This window comes from Ochotona curzoniae, unplaced genomic scaffold (genome assembly GCF_017591425.1).
Source record: "Ochotona curzoniae isolate NIBS_2020 unplaced genomic scaffold, NIBS_Ocur_1.0 contig_3350, whole genome shotgun sequence".
NCBI classification, from domain to species: Eukaryota; Metazoa; Chordata; class Mammalia; order Lagomorpha; family Ochotonidae; genus Ochotona; species Ochotona curzoniae.
Window position 1 is genome coordinate 363815 of NW_024465827.1, and position 17595 is coordinate 381409.

General features: G+C 53.2%; 1 protein-coding gene across 2 annotated transcripts in view; it reads right to left on the reverse strand.

The window, feature by feature from the left end:
* GABBR1 (gamma-aminobutyric acid type B receptor subunit 1) overlaps window positions 1–6750 on the reverse strand; it is a 31042-nt gene extending 24292 nt beyond the window's left edge. The window contains exons 1-6 of one of the 2 annotated variants that reach the window (XM_040979918.1): window positions 6419–6750; window positions 5841–5931; window positions 5022–5225; window positions 4129–4314; window positions 2837–2857; window positions 1430–1590 (exon numbers count right to left, since the gene is read on the reverse strand). In XM_040979918.1, the coding sequence (XP_040835852.1) occupies window positions 1430–1590; window positions 2837–2857; window positions 4129–4314; window positions 5022–5225; window positions 5841–5931 (663 nt within the window). In that variant the 5' untranslated portion in view covers window positions 6419–6750. The remainder of the gene's footprint in view (window positions 1–1429; window positions 1591–2836; window positions 2858–4128; window positions 4315–5021; window positions 5226–5840; window positions 5932–6418) is intronic. The other variant, XM_040979920.1, reaches the window with a different exon arrangement.
* Window positions 6751–17595: the final 10845 nt, after the last annotated feature.

Here is a 17595-nt window from a genome sequence, read left to right on the forward strand (position 1 = left end):
CTTGCACTCCCAAGCTTGGTCCCTCCAACAGACCTGGTCCCCGGTGTGCTCCCTCCTCTCCTACCCTAATCCTGAGTTCTCTCCTGCTCCCTGCTGCTGTCCTTAGGCATCCCAGGGCAGGATTTGTGTCATCCCTGTCCAAGGAGCACAAATCTGTATTTCTAACGAACTCCTCTAAGGATTCTAGGTACACTCAAGTTTGAGAAGCTCACAGAGGGATTAGGAGTTCTCTCCCCAGGCTCCCTGGACCAGCCATGTGCTGGCTTCTCCCCAGGCACCTTACCTTCAGCTCCACTCTGCCTCTCCTCACTCATATACTCCTCAGGTGCAAACTGGTGCTTAATAGAAGGACTGTAAGTCCTATGCCCAGATGTGAGGTCACCAAATCCTCACCTCTGTACTTCACTGCCTCTCTAAATCTGGGACAACATGTCCACAAAGACAAATGGGGGAGAGGGGGTTCCAGATCTGTTTCCATCCCCATCACATCCTTCCCCATGCCTTCAATAATACTAAAGGGGAAGGGGAAGGGAAAGGAAGGAGCTAAAACTACTCCCCCTTCCATCCCTGGGCCTCTCCATCCCGAACCCTGCACCCACATCCTAAAGGTAGCACTGCTGTAAGGGAAGTTAAAGTCGAAGGCTGAGTTCCACAGGACCAAGCCCAGATCCCACAGGATGCCCAGGACCTTGCTGCCCTCCTCCCTTCTTCACTCCTTTCTGCTTGTCTTCACACACCCTGACTCCTCTCCCGCCCCCGTGCTATTGTGGAGGGCTCTTCTGCAAATCCCCCTAATCCAATTCACTTCCCAGGGGCTCCGACCCCTTACACACACACAACACACACCACACACACAGAGGCCATCAGTTCACACAGCCCTGGAATCCTCCACCACCCAATGATGGAGAGGAGTCAGCTGTGTGTTGTGACAAACTAGAACTCTGAGGTCCCTCCACCTTCTCCTCATTCTGGCCCCATTCCTTCCAGCCTCAACCCACGCCCAGTATTTAACTTGTTACCATGGTGAAAGTAAACCCCTGATCCCCAGCTCCCCACCTCTGACATTGCTTCCACCCACCCAACCCTTCCAGGCTGAGTTTCCGACCCCCAGAAAACCAAGATCAGCTCGTACCCTAAAGCCATCAGCCACCGTCCCCCAGCGCCAGCATCCCCACGGGCCTCCCTCCCGCAGCCAGGCCTAGGCTCGCCCATCCCAAGCCCCTAGACCCTCATCTTGAACCTGCAAGCCCCCTCGACGCTCCGCTCCTCTGGCTCCCGCAGCCCAAGCCAAGCTCGCAGGGGAGGGGTTTGCTTCGCCGTCCCAGGGGCACCAGGACAGAGGTGCGCTCCGCTGTCCCCCGACCTCCATCCGCTCCCCAGCCCCACGATCCAGGCCCACCCACCCACCCAGCCCCGTGTCCCGGGCTACCTTGCTGTCGTGGTGGATGAGCTTGAGCTCATAGTCCGGCAGGATGTCTCTGCGGCTATTCACGTCCTCCAACGCCATCTCCACCGCAGGCTGGCAGGCCTGGCCCCCAGGCCAACCCCCGCTCATGGGGAACAGCGCCCCGATGTACACTGCGCGCCGTTCTGAGGAGGGGTGCGAGGGGACCCGCGGGTGAGGCCGCGGGAGATGGGGCGAGTGGGAGGCCCACGCCGGAGCCACCCCCGCCGCCATCACCACCAGAAGCGGCAGTGGCCACCCCAGCCGCCGAGAGGGGGCCCCGGGACCCATGGCGAGGAGGGGACGGGGGTGGCAGCCGGGGCGCGGCGGGCGGCGCTCAGGGGGGACACTTTTCCTGAGCAGGGCAGCGGAGGGGGTGTCGGGGAGGCGCCTCCATCGCGGGTTTGGTGCGGAAGACGGGGCTGGGGCCCCCGGGGAAGCAGGCAAGGTTGGTTTCCTCCAGCCCCCGCGGCTCTCGCTCCCGCCACCGCGGACTCTCCTCGCGGACTGACTGACCGACCGACAGAGGGGAGGAGGAGGAGGAGGAAGGCGGGGCGGGCAGGGGAGGGGGCCCTGACGTCACGGGCGGCGCGCGGCCGCGGGGGGCGGGCCGGCGGGGAAGGGGGTGCAGGGGGCGGGGGAGGGAAAGGGCGCAGCCGGGTGGGCCAGAGCGACGCGCCCCGGAGCCGGAGAGGGGTCCCTCCCAGGGGCAGGGGCGCGCCACAAGGGAGTCGCGCGTGAAGGGGAAAGGACAGGGGATGGGGAACGAGGTCTGAGGTGGGCAGGGGAGAGGGGGGCGTAGTGAGGGGACTGGAGAAGGGGAAAGAGAGGGGAACGGCCGAGCAGAGTTGGGAAAGGGGCGCACGGATGAAGCGGCAGACGGTGGGGCTGCAGGACGGGAATCGGGGGCTGGGGCGCCAGAAGACTGCGCTGGAAGATGCAACTGAGCTCAGAGAGAGGGGACGGGGTCTGAGGCAGCAAGGCGAAGGGCGAGCGCTGAGGTGGGTGGGACGGGGCCGTCTCAGGAGGGAGGCAGGCCAAGGCCGGGCCAAGCGTCCTGAGAGGGTCCGAGGAACCGGGGGCGCAGGGCCCGGGGGTCCCCAGCACGCGGCCGCCCCCTGCCGGGGCTCTGCGGCTGCGAGGGGCGGCGCCGCGGGAAGTGCAGCCAAGCAGGGAGCTGGGAGGGAGCGCGGCCCCGCGGAGAACCGGGACCGGAGGCAGGAAACAGGTAGGGGGTGACCGCACACGGGGCTGGAGGGCGAGGAGGGAGAGAGGGAGGGACGGAGAACGACCCCCCACCCCGGTAACCTAGGGGCCGAATCCCTGGGAGTGCAGGTGAGAAGTGAAGGGTCAGGGCGTTGCAGTGCACGCGCCGAGGGGTCGTGATCTCACCTGAGTGTGGCGTTCGGTTCACTGGCAGCAGGAGAGACGGGGATCAGAGAAGAGTTACCACGGACGCCCAGCTTCCCTGGCCTGATCCCCTGCCCCCTCCCACACCTGTCCGTGCCGAAGGCTGGGAGGGCAGAAGCCTGCGATTCAGAGGAGGGAGGGTGCGTGGGGATAAGAGCCAGGTAGGGCAAGAGGGAAGGGGGGCCTAAACGTGCTGTGCTGCTTTTATTTTTCCATTTGAGACAGGAATGCCAACAGTTAAGGCAGGGGCAGATCCTGGTTTTGTGGGAGCCTGAATATTCTAAGATTTGAGGGTTGCTCTTTAAGAAAAAAAAAAAATCACAATTGGCTTCAACTAATCGTTTAAAAAAATGTTATTTTTTCAATTTTGACAATGACCATGTGAAAATATTCTTGGGACCTTCCTTGGTTCTGAAGGCTCAGGAAGAGGGTCCTAAGGAAAGGGGTCCTGAAGCTTCAGTCTAATGAGCTTTACAATAAATCCACCCATGGGTGGGACTCCTGGCTTTCAGAATGGACTGGTATTCTAGAAGCAGAATAACTGAGTTACACCAGGAAAGGAAGACCCATGATCTTAAAAGAATCTACAAGGGTGGAAGATGCAGGAGGCATAGGAACAGGATGCCTGCATGCCAGTAAAGCTAGATAGGCAGATGCTTTCAGAACTAGATGAAAAAAAAAAAAAGTGCAGACCAGCACCTAGTCCCTTGGGGAGCGATGGAAGTTTACTGGGGGCACAAAAAAGGTAAGTCCTCGCCCATCTTCCCCCCACCCCTGGCTGTCCTTAGCGTTCTGGTCATTGTGCCCCCATTGCGAAGTCATTTTACCCTGTACATTTCCACTCCCAGATCTCCCCTTATCCATTTTTTCTAAATGCAATGTATAATTTATTTCTGAATTTTTACAGTTATTCAATGATCTCATGAAGGTGAGGGGTCAGTTCTAGAAGAAGGTAACCGAAATCTGTAAGTTTATCAAAAGAGAATGAATCTGGAGATGACAGGGGCTTTTGAAAAGCCTTAGGAAGGGGAGGAAGGGATAAGATTCATGAAGAAAAAGGAAATGTAAAGGCCCAAGAACCAGGAGCAGGCAGAAGAAAGATAAAGGAAAACCCCAGGTGGGTAAAAAGGGAACCCTTGGGTTTTCACCTGGAGCTCTCCAAGGTCCTCCCCACATTTTATGCACCCCCCTCCTCTCCCACCAGCCATCCCACCCCACTCCCATCCTCGCGCAAGCGTCCTTATCAGCTGCATGGGGGCAGCTGTTCCCCTCACCCTGGCAGTGGGGCTTGGGGGTGCTCCACTGGCCCTGACTACAGATGCTGCGGGAGCTGCCCACCAGGTGGAAGTCGGGGTCACAGCGGAAATCCACCCGGGCTCCATCCAGAGCTGGGAGGTCCCCACCCGTCAGGAAAACCTTCCCATTTTCGAGGCTCAAGTAAGACTTGGAGCAGATTCGGACTGTGGAGAAGAAATAGGAAAATAAGGAGAAAGGCAAGTTGGAAAAGGCTCCTTCACCAGACACTGGGGGCTCAGGTTTGAATTTGGGTGCATAGCTTCCGGCTCTACAGAAATGAGGTACAAAGCATGCTCAGGCCTCTGCCTTGGGCCCCTCCTTCCCCTAAACCTGCTATAGGCACACAGTGCCAACACAGGAAAAGCAAGCACTTCCTTCGTTGGAACCCAAGATGGAGCTATAAGCCCGTAAAATGGGACCTCTTCCACCTCAGCCACTGGGGGCGGTTCTCTGGCTTTGAAATGTGTAGAGGCTCATAACTTTGGAGGCGCGACCCAATCTGCTTTTCTTATTATGATCAGCTTATGTTACTATTAAGCTTGCTTTTGTTTCCTGGGTGTACAGTCATGGAGTTGGAAAGAGAGGGATCCAGCAACATGATGAAGTCATTTCATAATTCTTAGGCAAAACCTGCTAGTGGTGATCCTTCGAAAGAGTAACTCACAGGATGAACAGTGAACGTGACTGTGTCCCCAGCGTCCTGATGAGGGGAGGGGGACATGAAATGTACTAGCCTCTCTACCTCCACGGCACGCAGGAGTAGTTGCCTATTTGTGAATGAGGTGACCCTGGGTACGAAGTGCGTACTTGCAAGTGGCAGTGCTGAGTTTGGGGCAGGAGGAGGGGCAGGGGGCTTCCCGAGGCTACTCACCACAGCGGCTGGGTGTGTCCATGTCTGTCCAGGAGCCGTTGGCCAGGCACTTGCGCACCTTGGGCCCCACCACCTCACGCTCCCCCCGGCACACATATTCAATCTCATAGTCCACGGGTAGGAAGTTGATAGCCTTCACCTGGTCCCGAGTCAGGCCCCGGTACCTGATGCCCCCTTCCCAGGGCGGGTGTATGATCTGGCAACCTGGGGGTGAGTCGGGGAGGCACAAAGAGAGGAATGGTGGGAAAGAGAAAGCCGGCCCCCGCGGCTGAGGGTAGGGCGTGGTCAAGGGGCAGGAAAGGGGGTACCAGCCTGGGAAGGGGCAAGGGCTGATAGGCCCCGGGCTGGAAGGCAGGGTCCCCAGGAGTGGGCAGGAAGGGGCGTGCTGGATGGGGATAATGAAGTAATTTAGCGGTAGTGAAGGGTAAGGCAGGTGGGTGGAGCTTGGCCAAAGAAAAGAAAAAGCTAAAGGATCCTTAAGTTAATAGGGGTACCCTGTAGGACTATCTGAACAACAAAGTAAGGACTCGGCAATAAAGAGGAATTGGGGTAGGAATGTGGAGCCGGGAGAAGGCGGTGGGGTGACCGAGCAGAGCGAGGGTCCCAGGCAGGTGGAGCCGTGCAGTGATGTGGGCAGAGACCGGATGCTGGAGAGTGTTGTGGGGTGATCGCAGGGAGGTCGGGAGGGTATGGCGGGTCGGGCGGCAGCGGATGCTGGACAGGGCTGCTGTGGAGGGCTGACAGGACAGTGACGAGTGCGGTGCGAAGGGAGCCGGAATGGGATGGAGGAGGGCCCGAGGTAGGCGAAGAAGAGGGCACCTTCGGAGGTGGCGTTGGGGGTCTGCGCCCCGCCCGCGCCCGGGGGGCGGAGGAAGAGAGGCGCCAGCAGCAGTAGCAGCAACAGCAGCATCTGAGTGAGAGGCGGCCGTGAGGACCGCACCGAGCTCCGCCCGGACCCAGGAGCGGCCTGGCCTCCCCTTCCGCACCCCACCCCACCCCACCTCCGCTCCGGTGGCCTCGCGGGGCTCCGACCCCGCTCCGCCCTGGGACCGGGAACGCGCCCCGCGGAGGAGGCGGGGGCGGAGCCCCGCGTGGGGTGGGGGGAGAGGAGGAGAGAACGCCTGTCCCCACCCTCCTCCTGCCTCCCTCGGCCCCCCACCCTCCCGGGACTCCACCTCTCACCACCTCCTCTCCCCGGCCCCCGCGGCTTGCCCGAGCCCGGCTTACCCACGCTGCCGGCTGCCGGCATCAGCCGCCTCATCGCTCCCCAAACGCATCCCCGGCGTTCCTCCTTTCCCCCGGCCTCCCGGCTCCCCGGCCCGGCCCTGCGCCCGCCGGCGCGCCCTACCCCCGCGCGCCCCTCTCCGAGCCCTGCTTCGCTGGGCCCTGGCTCTTACCTCGGCGCGCCGGCCCGGCTCCCCGGCTCTCCCCCGGCCTCAAGGCCCCAGGCCCGGCCGCTCCTCCCCACCCTCCCCTCCTCTCTCCTCCACCTTCTCCTTCCTCCAGGCCCTCTTCCCCTGGAATCCGGGCTCCTGCCCGGCCAGGGTCTCTCCCCTCCTCTCCGGCTTCCCCCAAACCCCACCCCCGTCTCTCCTTCCCCGGGGCGGCGGCGGTGGCCGCGGGAACGGGGAGCCGGGAGGGAAGGAGGCGGCGCCGGGGACCGGGGAAAGCTCCCGGGCGGAGGGAAGGAGGAGGGTGCAGGGGAAGACAGGGCGGGGGGAAGAGAGGGGAGACCGGGGAGAGGGCGCCTCCCACAACCCGAGCCCCGGGAGCCGCCCCGGATCCCGGCCCCGCCCTGGACCGCCCACAGCGCACGGGGCGGGCGGCGGAGAGGCGCACCGGGCCGCGAGGCGGGAGAGCCAGCCCCGGTGCACACGCACATCCCGGCGGGGGCCAGGCACCTGCGAGGGGCCCCAAGCCAAAGGCAGAGAGGAGCTGGCGCTGAGCCCGAGAGGCTGGGATGGAGGTGGAGAAAGACGGTTGCACTGAGAGGAGGGAGCACTGGAGCTGGGAGAGAATGGAGGCAGATCTCGAGGCCAGCAGGAGAGAAAGGAGACGCCAGGGTCAGAAGGGGAGAGGAGACTGGAATGGGAGTGGGGGTGGTGCACCTGAGCCATTCAAGAGCGAGAGGTTGGGTGCTGGGGTTGGGGGGCGCGGAGAGCACCCTGATAGTCGAGGCGCTAGCTCCCTCTTGCCTGCTGTGTGAAGCGAGCGCAGAGTGGATGGGAACGGGTCCATACAGGAGAGACACTGAGGTAGAAGAAAAAAAGGTGGACGTGGAGGAATGCCAGATGGGCAGGAGCCAGTTAGATCTGGACCTGAAGAAACCTATGTTAACGAAAGGCCAATTGCAAACTCTGAGGACAGTAGGGGAAGTGCAGGCCTTTGGACAGCTCCGGACTGGCCCAGGCCATTGTCTGCAGCCAAGGGGAGGGCAGAAGCTGTGTTCGGTGACAGGCCTGATTGGAGCTGGGAGAGTGGGGAGGGGCTTCGGCTTTCTGACAGGTCTTCAAGAAAAAGGTGGGAAAAGTCCCGAGCTAGTGAGTCTGCCTACAACTCAGGGCCTCTGCCTTCAATCCTTTTCCATAGTAAACCCATCGCCATCCTGAATTGAAATTCACAAATGACACATCGGGAATAATCAAAGAGTTCCTGTCAGGGAAATGAAAGAAAAGGAACTTGTAAGAAAGTAACAAACTATTTTACTGCATGAGTGTCAGAGCGTTACTACGGTAGACGCCGTGTCGGAGTAGGCTGTTTGCACCGATCCATGCTGTCACCGGGAAGGGACCGCTCCCAGCGCGGGCTCACACAGGTGCTGCGCTGTGACTCAGTTACCTCCAGCACATTGCCATCACTGAAGTGATTCAGTGAAATGTGGAACAATTCAATGAAATGTAGCAAAGTGAGTCTTCCCTAAGTGTGTGCAGAACCAAAATTGCATTCCTAGAAAGTCCATTGTGTATTTAGACTATTTTTTTTAATTTATTTATTTTTATTAGAAAGTCAGATACAGACAGAGGAGGAGAGACAGAGGAAAATCTTCCCTCCGTTGATTCACTCCCCAAGTGGCCACAACACCCGGAGCTAGGCCAATTCAAAGTCAGGAACCAGGAGCTTCTTTCAGGTTTCCCACGTGGGTGCAGGATCCCAAGGCGTTGGGTTTTCCTCGATTGCTTTCCTAGACCACAGCAGAGAGCTGGATGGGAAGTGGGGCTCTGGGGATACAAACTGGTGTCCGTGTGGGATCCTGGTTCAAGGCCAGGACTTTAGCCACTAGGCTGCCGCACCGCTTCCATATTTAGACTATTAAAAAAAAAAAACTGTGGTGTTCTAGGCTCAGATAATTAACCACAGGTTTTTGCCTACACTGGTGTCCTAGGGGAATTTTGGAATCTGGATGAGGGACATTCTTTGTGGTTCAGGCTGTGCTCTGAGTATCATTTATACCCCTGCCCTGCCCATGAACATCAGTAGTGCCTAGTTCCATGACTGTCTTAACCAGAAGAGGACCCACAACCTTCCACACTGGGTGTGTGGGGTGAGAGCCACTTAGCTAGAAAATGAGTGGATGAGAGAGAGAGTCAGGATTTCTGATCACTCAAAATCACAGGCCCTCCTCCCCTGTGGCCTGCCCTCTCGGCACAAAGAAATGTGAGTGCAGTAAGGTCATCCACCCCAGGACGGTCATCATGAGGTGGACAGCTGCCCTGCTCTGCTAGGGGCAGAGGGGCTTTCTGACTTTGAGAGCAGGACACAAGCTCATTCACCTGTCAGTCTGGCCACTTACCCTTCCTGGCAAGGCTGTGTGCCCAAGAACATGCTTCCCTGCCCCCAGCGGGGCCCCTCCATGGGAGGTGTCTGAGTAGGTGCTTTCCCAAAGCCCAATCTAACTCCACGATCCCTACTCAACCTTATACCTGAGCACCTACCTCCAGAACAGTGATGACATCGCAACTAAAGGACTGTTCTGTGGCAGTGACATGGAGATGAAATATGAGACTTGGTGGAAAAAAGATATATGCAAAATATGTACAACTGTGGTTAAGTATATGTGTCTAGAGATTGGAAGAAAGCACATCAAAATATTTACAGTGATTTCTTCTGAGCTTTGAATACACCTTTGTCACATTTGTTGTCCAACTTTTGCTCAAATTTTTTGCAGGTGTTACTTTCATAAATAGAGCTTTTTCTAAGCAAGTTAAGCAACTAAACTCAAAATTCAGCTGGCCAGAGTCATTTCAGGAATATGTCACAAGTTCCAACCACACTCACTCCAAAAATTGCACATTGTTGTCCACCACTAGCTGTGACTTCCTTCATCTGTCAATGTCACTGCCAGGAGTTCTGGCTCCTAGTGCTCAGCACGTTGAGACAGTAAGATCCTCCCGCTGCCGCTACTGAGCATTCTACCTGCACCTTCCTAGTCAACCCGCTGCCTTCCTTTTCTTGAATATCAAATGCAGAATTTCTCCCCTTGGGCTGGAGGAGGGGAGCTGATATTGCCGTGCAGCAAATTAACCCACTGCTTAAGACTGCTGGCATCTCCTATCAGAGCAATGGTCTGAGTCCTACGACTCCATTTCTGATCCAGCTTCCCTTTGGTGCCTGAGAATGCAGTAGCCCCTGGCGCCTCCTTGGGAGACCTGGGTCTCGTTCCTGGCTGCTGGCTTCAGCCTGGTCCAGACCTGGCTGCTGTGGACATTGGAGAAGTGTGGAAATGTGCTCTCTCTCTCTCTCTCTCTCTCTCTCTCTCTCTGGGGTGTATGTGTGTGCATGTGTGTCTGTCTGTGAGAAAGAGATTTTGCATTTCAAACAAATAGGTAAATTAAAAAAGAAAAAGACTTCTCACCTTCTAGAAAAGTCCCTCTGGTCCGACCTCATCCTTCCATGCAGTGTGCGCCTTTAGCAAGGCGTTCTTTTGCAGGTTTTGATTTTATTTGTTTATTTTTTAATGGAAATAGTGATGATCCTGCTCAGGTTACCTGAAAAAAAATCTCATTATTTCCTTCCCTCTCTTCCTCTCTCCGAAGTCCTGAAAACTTGGTAACAAAAACTGGTCCTAAGCTAGGTTCCTTCCCTTCAGCAGGTGTCTGATTCTCACGCAGCCACACAAACTTGCTGCTCTTCGCCTCACACTGCAGTCTGTTGGCTGTGATTTAGGGAAAGCAAGGAAGCAAGTCAGAGAACACTTGACTGTCAGGTTCACAGAGCTAATGTCTGAACTCAAGGCCATCAACCCATTTCCAGATTCCTTCTCTTGCGCTCAAGGCTTGGTTCCAAGGTGCTCCTCTCGCCTAAATCCCACCCCAGCGTGTTTTTCATAAAAGGCCAAACTGCTCTCCCTCTGTTCCCCACCCCAAAGGAATAGTGGGCAGCATATGAAGGGAAGGCAGCCATGGCTCATGTTCAAATGAAAAAATCTGTGCATAAGGAGGGGTTTTTAACGCAGAGTTACTGCTGTTTAAAAAGGTGCATGAAGAGCCAGGCATGATCAGCCTAGTGGCTAAATCCTTGCCTTGTATGCACCAGAATCTCACATGATTGCCGGTTCATGTCCCACCTGCTCCACTTCCCATCCAGTTCACTGTTTGTGGCCTGGGAAAGCAGTGGAGGACGGCCCAAGGCCTTGGGACTCTGCACCTGCATGGGAGACCCAGAGGAGGCTCCTAGCCCTTGGCTTTGGATCGGCTCAGCCCTGGCCATTGCAGCCACTTGTGGAGTGAACCAGTGAATAGAAAATCTTTCTGTCTCTCCTTCTCTCTGTGAATCTGCCTTTCCAATAATAAATAAATGAATCTTCAAAAGAAAGAAAAAGAAAAGAACAATGCACGAAACAAAAATTCAAAATTCAAATGTGTTGGTGTAATAACTTAAACCACCACGTGGTTGCCCACATCCACATCAAAGTATCCACTGGGAGTCCTGGCAGTTAACGTCCCTCCTGGGAGGCAGCAGACACAGGCTTAAGGACTGGGGTCCTGCCACCCTACATGGAATGCCAGGTTCCTGACTTCAGCTTGGTCCAGCCATGGTTATCGTCAGGATTATCAACTTTTCCATGTCTCTTTTCCTTTCAAATAAAATAAGCATAAATAGTTTTTTTTAATATTTATTTTATTTTATTTTTATTGGAAAGGCGGATATACAGAGAGGAGAAACAGAGAGGAAGATCTTCCGTCCGATGATTCACTCCCCAAGTGAGCGCAATGGCCGATGCTATGCCAATCCGAAGCCAGGAGACTCTTCCGGGTCTCCCACGCGGGTGCCGTCCTTGACTGCTTTCCCGGGCCACAGGCAGGGAGCCGGATGTGAAGCAGGGCTGCCGGGATTAGAAGCGGCGACCATATGGGATCCTGGGCTTGCAAGGCGAGGACCTTAACCACTGCGCCATCGTGTCAGGCCTGATAGTTATTTTTTTTTTAAGTGAAATTCAAATATATCATTCTTTGCACACTGAGCTTGGTCATACATAACTTGACACCAATTGGTGTCCTGGCTGCTCCACTTCCTATCCAGTTTCTTGGTAATAGCCTGAGACCCAAACACTTGGGCCCCTGCCACCCACATGGGAGACTCAGATAAAGCTCCTAGCTCCTAGTTTCAACCTGACCCACTCCTGGCCAGTCGGGCCATCTAGGGAAATGGATCAGCAGGTAAAAGATCTCTCTCTCTCTCTCTCTCTGTAATTCTTTTAAAATAAATAAATAAATCTTTAAGGAAGAAGGAGAAGAAAAATAACTCGAGCCAGGACTTGAACCTAGGTATTCCGTATTGGATACAGGTGGCCCAAACAGCATCTTCACCATAATGCCAAAACCTCATCCTTTTCTAGTGTCTAGTGAGGACCTAGTAACTCACAGGTGGTGCCCTCCAGCTGTACCCTCTCTTGGTGGAAGGCACTAACAGGCCTGAAGGCTCTTCAGTAAAGGCACTAACCCACTGAGAAACACTCTCCCCGTGTGACCTAAACAACCACAGTGAAGGTCCCAGCGGCTAAAGTCCTCACCTTGCACGTGCCGGGATCCCATCTGGGTGCCAGTTCATATCTCGGCAGCCCCACTTCCCATCCAGCTCCCTGCTTGTGGCCTGGGAAAGCAGTTGAGGAAGGCCTGAAGCCTGGGGACCCTTCACCCTTGTGGGAGCCCCAGAAGAAGCTCCTGAGTCTTAGCTGCTGTATCAGCTCAGCTCTGGCTGTTGAGGCCACTTGGAGTGAAACAATGGATCAAAGATTTTCCTCTCTGTCTCTCCTCCTCTGTCTGTATCTGAATTTCCAATAAAAATACATAATTCTTAAAAAAAAAAATGGGGGGGCATAAATGTTGTGGCTCAACTGACTGTGCCACAGCCTTGGACACTGGTGTCTCTTATCAGGATACCCAGCAGTTCATGTCCTACTTGTTCGAGCTCCCTGCATGTAACCTGGGCAAACAATCGAGGATAGCCCAAAGCCTTGGGACCCTGCACTCCCATGGGAAGACCGAGGAAACAGCCACTTGGGGAGTGAACCTGCGGTGGAAGATCTTTCTCTGTATGTCCTTCCCAATTTAAACAAAAAAGACTGACATCGTGACTTGATGAGGTAAGCCACCACCTGCCATGCCAGCATCTCATATGAACATCCATTGGATCCCCCACTGCTCCATTTCTGCCACAGCTCCTGCTAACGTACCTGGAGAGGCTGTAAAAGACGGCCCAAGTACTTGGGCCCCTGCCACCCAAATGAGAGACCCAGGTGGAGTTCCAGACCATAACTCTGATCTGGTTCAGCCTCAGCCATTGCAGCCATTTGGGGAGTGAACCAGCAGACGGATAATCCCTAAAATTAAGAAAAACAAAAATGGTAAATGGTCCCACGTAGTTATTTGAAAGGGAGAGAGAGCTTTTCCCCACTGATTTAGTCCCTAAAGGCCTAAACCAGGAACCAGGAACCAGGAACTCCTGGTCTCCTACATGGGTGGTAGGGTCACAAGTTCTTGGGCCATGCTCGGCTACTTTCCCAGGCGCATTAACAAGCTGGATCAGAAGTGGAGCAGTCGAGACTCAGAATTGGTGCTCCAGTATTGGACGCCAGCCTTACAGACCGCAGTTTAACTCGCTGTGCCATCGCATTGTCCACTATGGTCACATCTTACGATCATGTGAAAGACTACGTTTCAACATATAAATTCAGGGCAACACAAACATTCACCTAATAGCAGTTGCATCGTCATACGTCTATCCTTGGCTCTTTGTGCTAGCATAGGCCACAGAAACAAGACAAAACTATTTCTTTCTTTTAAAAAATATTTATTTATTTATTTAAATTGAAAAGTCAGATATACAGAGAGGAAGATCTTCCGTCTGATGATTCACACCCCCAAGTGACCCCAATAGCCGGTGCTGTGCCAATCCGAACCTAGGAGTCAGGTACCTCCTCTAGGTCTCCCACACGGGTGCAGGGTCCCAAGGCTTTGGGCCATCCTCGACTGCTTTCCCAAGCCACAAGCAGAGAGCTGAATGGGAAGTGGAGCTGCCAGGATTAGAACCGGCACCCATAAGGGATCCCGGCGTGTTCAAGGCGAGGACTTAAGCCTCTAGGCCACGCTGCTGGGCCCGACAAAACTATTTCTATAATGCCTTTATAGGCGTTTACACATGAGCACCATCTGGCAGTCACAAAACCTCACTGAAATGAAAAAGTCACACTGTGAATGCCTGCCCCCGTGCCTACCGCTCCAGTCCTAGGGGCTCAGGGACGCTGGGGTGCCTGCCATCGTCTCAGGTGCTCAGAGCTGATAACAGAGTCAACATTTTGAGGTCCCTTTAAAAGTAATTTTTCCATTAGGTAGCCTTGTGTGATTATTTAAAAAAAAAAAAAAAGGATGCTAGATTATCTCATGCAACAAAAAGCAAAACAGTGAGCTTGTTTGTCCTTTTACAGGTTATGTGTGGTCAAACTAACAGATTCGGAAGAAAATTTAGTATTCATAAATTTACTATTTCTACTCTGGGAAGTAGGAAAAAAAATTTCGATATTTTACATTTAGCAAGTGATATGTTTAATCACACATAGTATACATATAATTAAGTATATACTATCTCAGATATCTAGACATAACTTATTCATTTCAATCTGAAAACACATGCATCTTAATGTGTGTGTGTGTGCAATTGGTTGGCAACATCCTTGTTTTGTTGCAACAGATTTTTCTCTTCCATTATGATCAATTCAGATGCCTATAATGGTTACTTTGTTGTTGTTGTTGTTTTTAAAGATTTATTTTTATTTTTTTATTGGAAAGGCAGATATGCAGGGAAGAGAGACAGAGAGAAAGATCTTCCGTCCGATGATTCACTCCCCAAGTGAGCGCAACGGCTGATGCTATGCCGATCCGAAGCCAGGAGCCTCTTCCGGGTCTCCCACGCAGGTGCAGGTTCCCAAAGCTTTGGGCCGTCCTCTACTGCTCTCCCAGGCCACAAGCAGGGAGCTGGATGGGAAGTGGGGCTGCCGGGATAGAACTGATGCCCATATGGGATCCCGGGCATGCAAGGCGAGGACCTTAATCACTGCACCATTGCGCCGGGCCCTGTTGTTGTTTTTTAAAGATTTATTTATTTTCACTGGAAAGTCAGATATACAAAGAGGAGGAGAGACAGAGAGGAAGATCTTTCGTCTGTTGATTCACTCCCCTAAGGGACCACCATGGCTGGAGCTGAGCCAATTTGAAGCCAGGAGCCCAGAACCTCTTCCAGATCTCCCACATGGGTGCAGGGTCCCAAGGCCTTGGGCTGTCCTTGACTGCCCTCTCAGGCCACAAGCAGGGAGCTGGATGGGAAGTGGGGCTGCCAGGATTAGAAGCGGGGCCATAAGGGATCCTGGCACATTCAAGCAAGGACTTTAGCCGCTGGGCTATCATGCCAGGCCCACTTCTTTATTCAAGTTCAATAATCAAATAACACTCAGAGTAATAAGACACATCCCCCATATGTTTTCTTTAAAAACCTACAGTATGTTTGGAACTAGAATGATAGTTGAACTGGCTGATTCTCTGCCTACAAGCACCAGCATCCCATACAGGCACTGGTTCCACTTCTGATCCAGCTCTCTGCTTATAACCTGGAAAAGCAGTGGAGGATGGCCCAAAGTCTTGGGACCCTACACCTGAGGGAAACCAGAAGAAGCTTCTGGCTTCTGGCTTCTATATCCATGGCTCCTGGCTCCTGGCTTCAGATCAGCTCAGCTCTCCCATTGGAGCTACTTGGTGAGTGAACCAACAGACGAAAGATCTTTGTCTCTCTTTCTTTCTGTAGATCTGTCTTTCTAATAAAGGTAAATAAATTGGAAGGAAGGAAAGAGAGAGAGAGAGAAAAACCTACAATATGCTGAGAAAAGTCCATCATTTAATATGCGTGTGTAGGTCTAAAGTGCATATTAAACACCTTTGTATTTCTGCATTACATGTATATGAATATTGCAGTAGTTTAGATAAACAAAAACTTGAAAAGGCTTCATGCCATTTGAATATGAGAAGATATTTACAAATAGATGGTTTAGGAGTCACGCAAAAAATCTGAACCACTGAACTAGCATCCGTAATCACGGAAACGCCATGCAGGGAGCATCCCCACAAGGGCCCAGTGTGGGAGCTGGTCCCTGCAACAGGGCCAGAGATCACTAGGAGTCACCAGGATCCTGCAGAAGGGAAATCCAGGAAGAGCGATGATGTCAGCGGCACTCGCAGCAATCAGCGTAAACAAGCACCTGCTGAGTTTACTCCCTCCTTCCGGCTCTCCAAGACATCATTCTGGAGTTGTAAAGAGCAGACATGACTCACACACACCTTCAGATGTGCTCCCTATTCATGCACAGAAACACGATACCTTACTGGCGCCTGCTTTACAAAGGACTCACGTTTGCTCCTTGCCACGCAGTCGCAGATCCTCCTGCCTCTCACACACAAGGCTTGATGGCAGCTTTCTGAGCCTGCCCAGACACTTGCAACTCAGCCACCTGCTCAACCTCCCATCCCATGCTGCCTCACTTTCCTCGCAGCTTTCATGCCACCTTCGCAGGGAAGCCCTCCTTGAATTCCTGAGACAGACTCCCTGCTCCTCCACCCTACCGGCTGTTCATATGAACGTGTATTTGGATATATATGTGTGTATGTATATATGTGTATTTGGATCTGTTCTGTTTCACCACTTACGGAGTGAACCAGTGGATGGAAGATCTTTCTTGCCTTCTCTCTGTAAATCTGTCTTTCCAATAAAAATAAAATAAATATTTTAAAAATTATAGATGTGTACACACACACACACACGAGAGAGAGAAAGGCAGATAGATTTACAGAGAGAAGGAGAGAAAGAAAGATCTTCCACCTGATGATTCACTCCCCAAGTGGCTGCAACAGCCAAAGTTGAGCCAATCCGAAGCCAGGAGCAAGGAGCTTATTCCAGGTCTCCCACATGGGTGCAGGATCCCAAGGCTTTGGACCATCCTCCACTGCTTTCCCAGGCCATAAGCAGGGAGCTGGATGGGAAGTGGAATAACTGGGACATGAGCCAGTGCCCATATGGGATCCCCAGCTATGCAAGGCTAGAATTTAACTGCCAAGCCATTGCATCGGGTCCTCTACTAGCCATTCTTACATCATACCATGTTAGGGGCTTCAAACAGCTGGCAAAAGATAGAATTAGATGTTTATTTTGGTGCAAAAATTTTTGAAATTCATGCATATAGCTTTTGCATACTACAGATCTTCCATGAACTTTTTGAAGACCTGTCATATCCGTCATTCAGAAAACTTATCTCAGTGACAATTAAGATAATTGTAAGATCATGTTTTTTAAAAAGTACTTGTTTTTATTTAAAAGGCAGGTTACCGAAGAGAGTAGAAGAAACAGAAAGAAATATTTTCAGTCTGCTGGTTCACTTCCTGAATAGCCTCAACAACCACAGCTGGGAGTCAGGAGCTTCTTCTGGGTCTCCCATTTCAGCGTAGGGGCCCAAGAAGTTGGGCCACCCTCTGCTGCTTTCCCAGGCACATCAGCAGGGAGCTTGATCAGAAGTGGAGTAGCCAGGACTGGAACTGATGCCCATATAGGAGTCACCACTGCAGGCAGAAGCTTAGCTTACGTCACAGCACTGGCCCCATGGGGTCATGTGTTTGATCTCTGCTTTCCAGAACAGGCTGAAAGCTCCATGAGAACAGGACCCCTAAAACACGTTCATTTTAATCCCACTACAAGAGCTGCATAGTCAGACAGGTGATCAGCAGTTTAATGAAGCAATCAACCATCTTCTGACTCAAAAAATAGTTTTCACATCACTGTGCAGAATTCTCACGCCGCTCTCCCAGTTTCTTAGTTCCTTCCTGGTCTCCGTGGTTTGTCAGAGACCATCCAGGTCCAGAACAGGGGATGACACAGTATGTGAAGCTGCCACTCCGGATGCCTGTATGCCCTACCGGGGAGTGCCAAATCCTAATCTACCTGGGATGCACACCCTGAAAGGTAGCACGTGATGACTCAAGCATGTGGTCCCTACCACCCACGTCTGTGAGTTCTTGGCTCCTGGCTCCCGGCTTTAGCC